The sequence below is a fragment of the Otolemur garnettii genome, unplaced genomic scaffold, assembly GCF_000181295.1.
Source record: "Otolemur garnettii isolate 467f Iridium unplaced genomic scaffold, OtoGar3 scaffold00135, whole genome shotgun sequence".
Classification (NCBI taxonomy): Eukaryota; Metazoa; Chordata; class Mammalia; order Primates; family Galagidae; genus Otolemur; species Otolemur garnettii.
Window position 1 is genome coordinate 4336055 of NW_003852530.1, and position 1388 is coordinate 4337442.

Genomic DNA, 1388 nt, shown 5'->3' on the forward strand with positions numbered 1-1388 from the left:
AATGATGCACCAGCCTTTCAATCTATGAAGCCAGAGGCAAGAGACACAGCAGGTACGGCTTCCAGGACAGGTGGGAATGGGGTGTGGAGCCTGCCAAAGGTGCCAGGCCAAAGGTAAAGTTCCTGGAGACAGGTGACAGCTGGGACCCCAAAGCAGATCATGAGAAGCTGCGGGAAGGGGTCTAGAGCAAGCCAACCAGGGCAGCAGACCCCTGGAAGGTGCCGGGAGAGTGGTGGAAGAACAGTCAGCAACAAGGATGAGGAGGCAGGGGGAACAGAACTAGGATGGCAGGGTGCCCTGACCCCAAGGGGAGACTGTCGTCAGGTAGGAGAGGCACTGTGCTCTAAAGGGGCCGACGAGGATAGAGGATGTAAAGAAGGCCCAGGAGCTGGAAAGCAGGAGATGAGAACTCCACGGTGAGAGCACACGCCGGCCCTTCCCCTGTGCCGCCCTGAGTGCCCAGCACATAGCAAGGGCACGCCTGAACCTGCACACTGCACAGGACGGACACCAGCGTGACAGGACGGTGCAGGTCACTCACACACAACACTGGGAGCGTCGGTCAGGCTCAGCAGGTCATCGTCCTCCTGGTACTGCGCGTACTTGAGCCGGGAGCACTGGTGGGCCGCGGACAGCACGTCCTGCAGCAGGTCGATGCTGCGCAGCTTCTTGCACAGGCTGACCCCCCGCAGGGACTCCTCGTGATGGGCGATGGCCGTGCGCAGGTGGCACTTGCCTGCAGACAGAAAACCACCACCCATGTGACGGGGGACACAGGCAGGAGAACCAGCCTAGCAAAGTGGACGTTCTCTTCTAAAGGCTCTGCCAGGCCAGGCGCGGTGGCTCACGCCTGTAATCCCGGCACTCAGGGTGGCTGAGGTGGGAGGATTGCTTGAACGCAGGGGTTTGAGACCAGCCTGAGCAAGAGTGAGATTCCATCTCTCCAGAAAATAGAAAAAGTAGGCTGGTGGCTCATGCCTATAATCCTAGCACTTTTGGGAAGCCAAGGCATGTAGATTGCTTGAACTCACTGGTTTGAGACCAGCCTGAGCAAAAAAGCAAGACCCTATCTTTACTAAAACTTGAAAAACCAAGGCAAGAGGATCACTTGAACCCAAGAGTTGGAGGTTGCTGTGAGCTATGACACCACAGCACTCTACCCAGGGTGACAGCCTGAGATTCTGTTTCCAAAAAAAAAATAGAAAAACTAACTGGGTGTGGTGATGGGCACCTGTAGTCCCAGCTGCTTGGGAAGCTGAGGCAGATAGCTTGAGCCCAGGAACTTGAGGTTGTGAGCTGTGACGCCACAGCACCCTGCAGGGTGAGAGAGTGAGACATTGTCTCCAAAAAAAAGTTCCTTCTCAAGGCTCGGTGCCTGTGACTCAAGC

The 1388-nt window shown here is 56.5% G+C and overlaps 1 protein-coding gene across 1 annotated transcript in view; it reads right to left on the reverse strand.

The window, feature by feature from the left end:
* RHPN2 (rhophilin Rho GTPase binding protein 2) overlaps positions 1-1388 on the reverse strand; it is a 74261-nt gene that overhangs the window by 8165 nt on the left and 64708 nt on the right. Inside the window, exon 11 of the mRNA XM_003798430.3 lies at positions 542-736. Within this exon, the coding sequence (XP_003798478.1) occupies positions 542-736 (195 nt within the window). The remainder of the gene's footprint in view (positions 1-541; positions 737-1388) is intronic.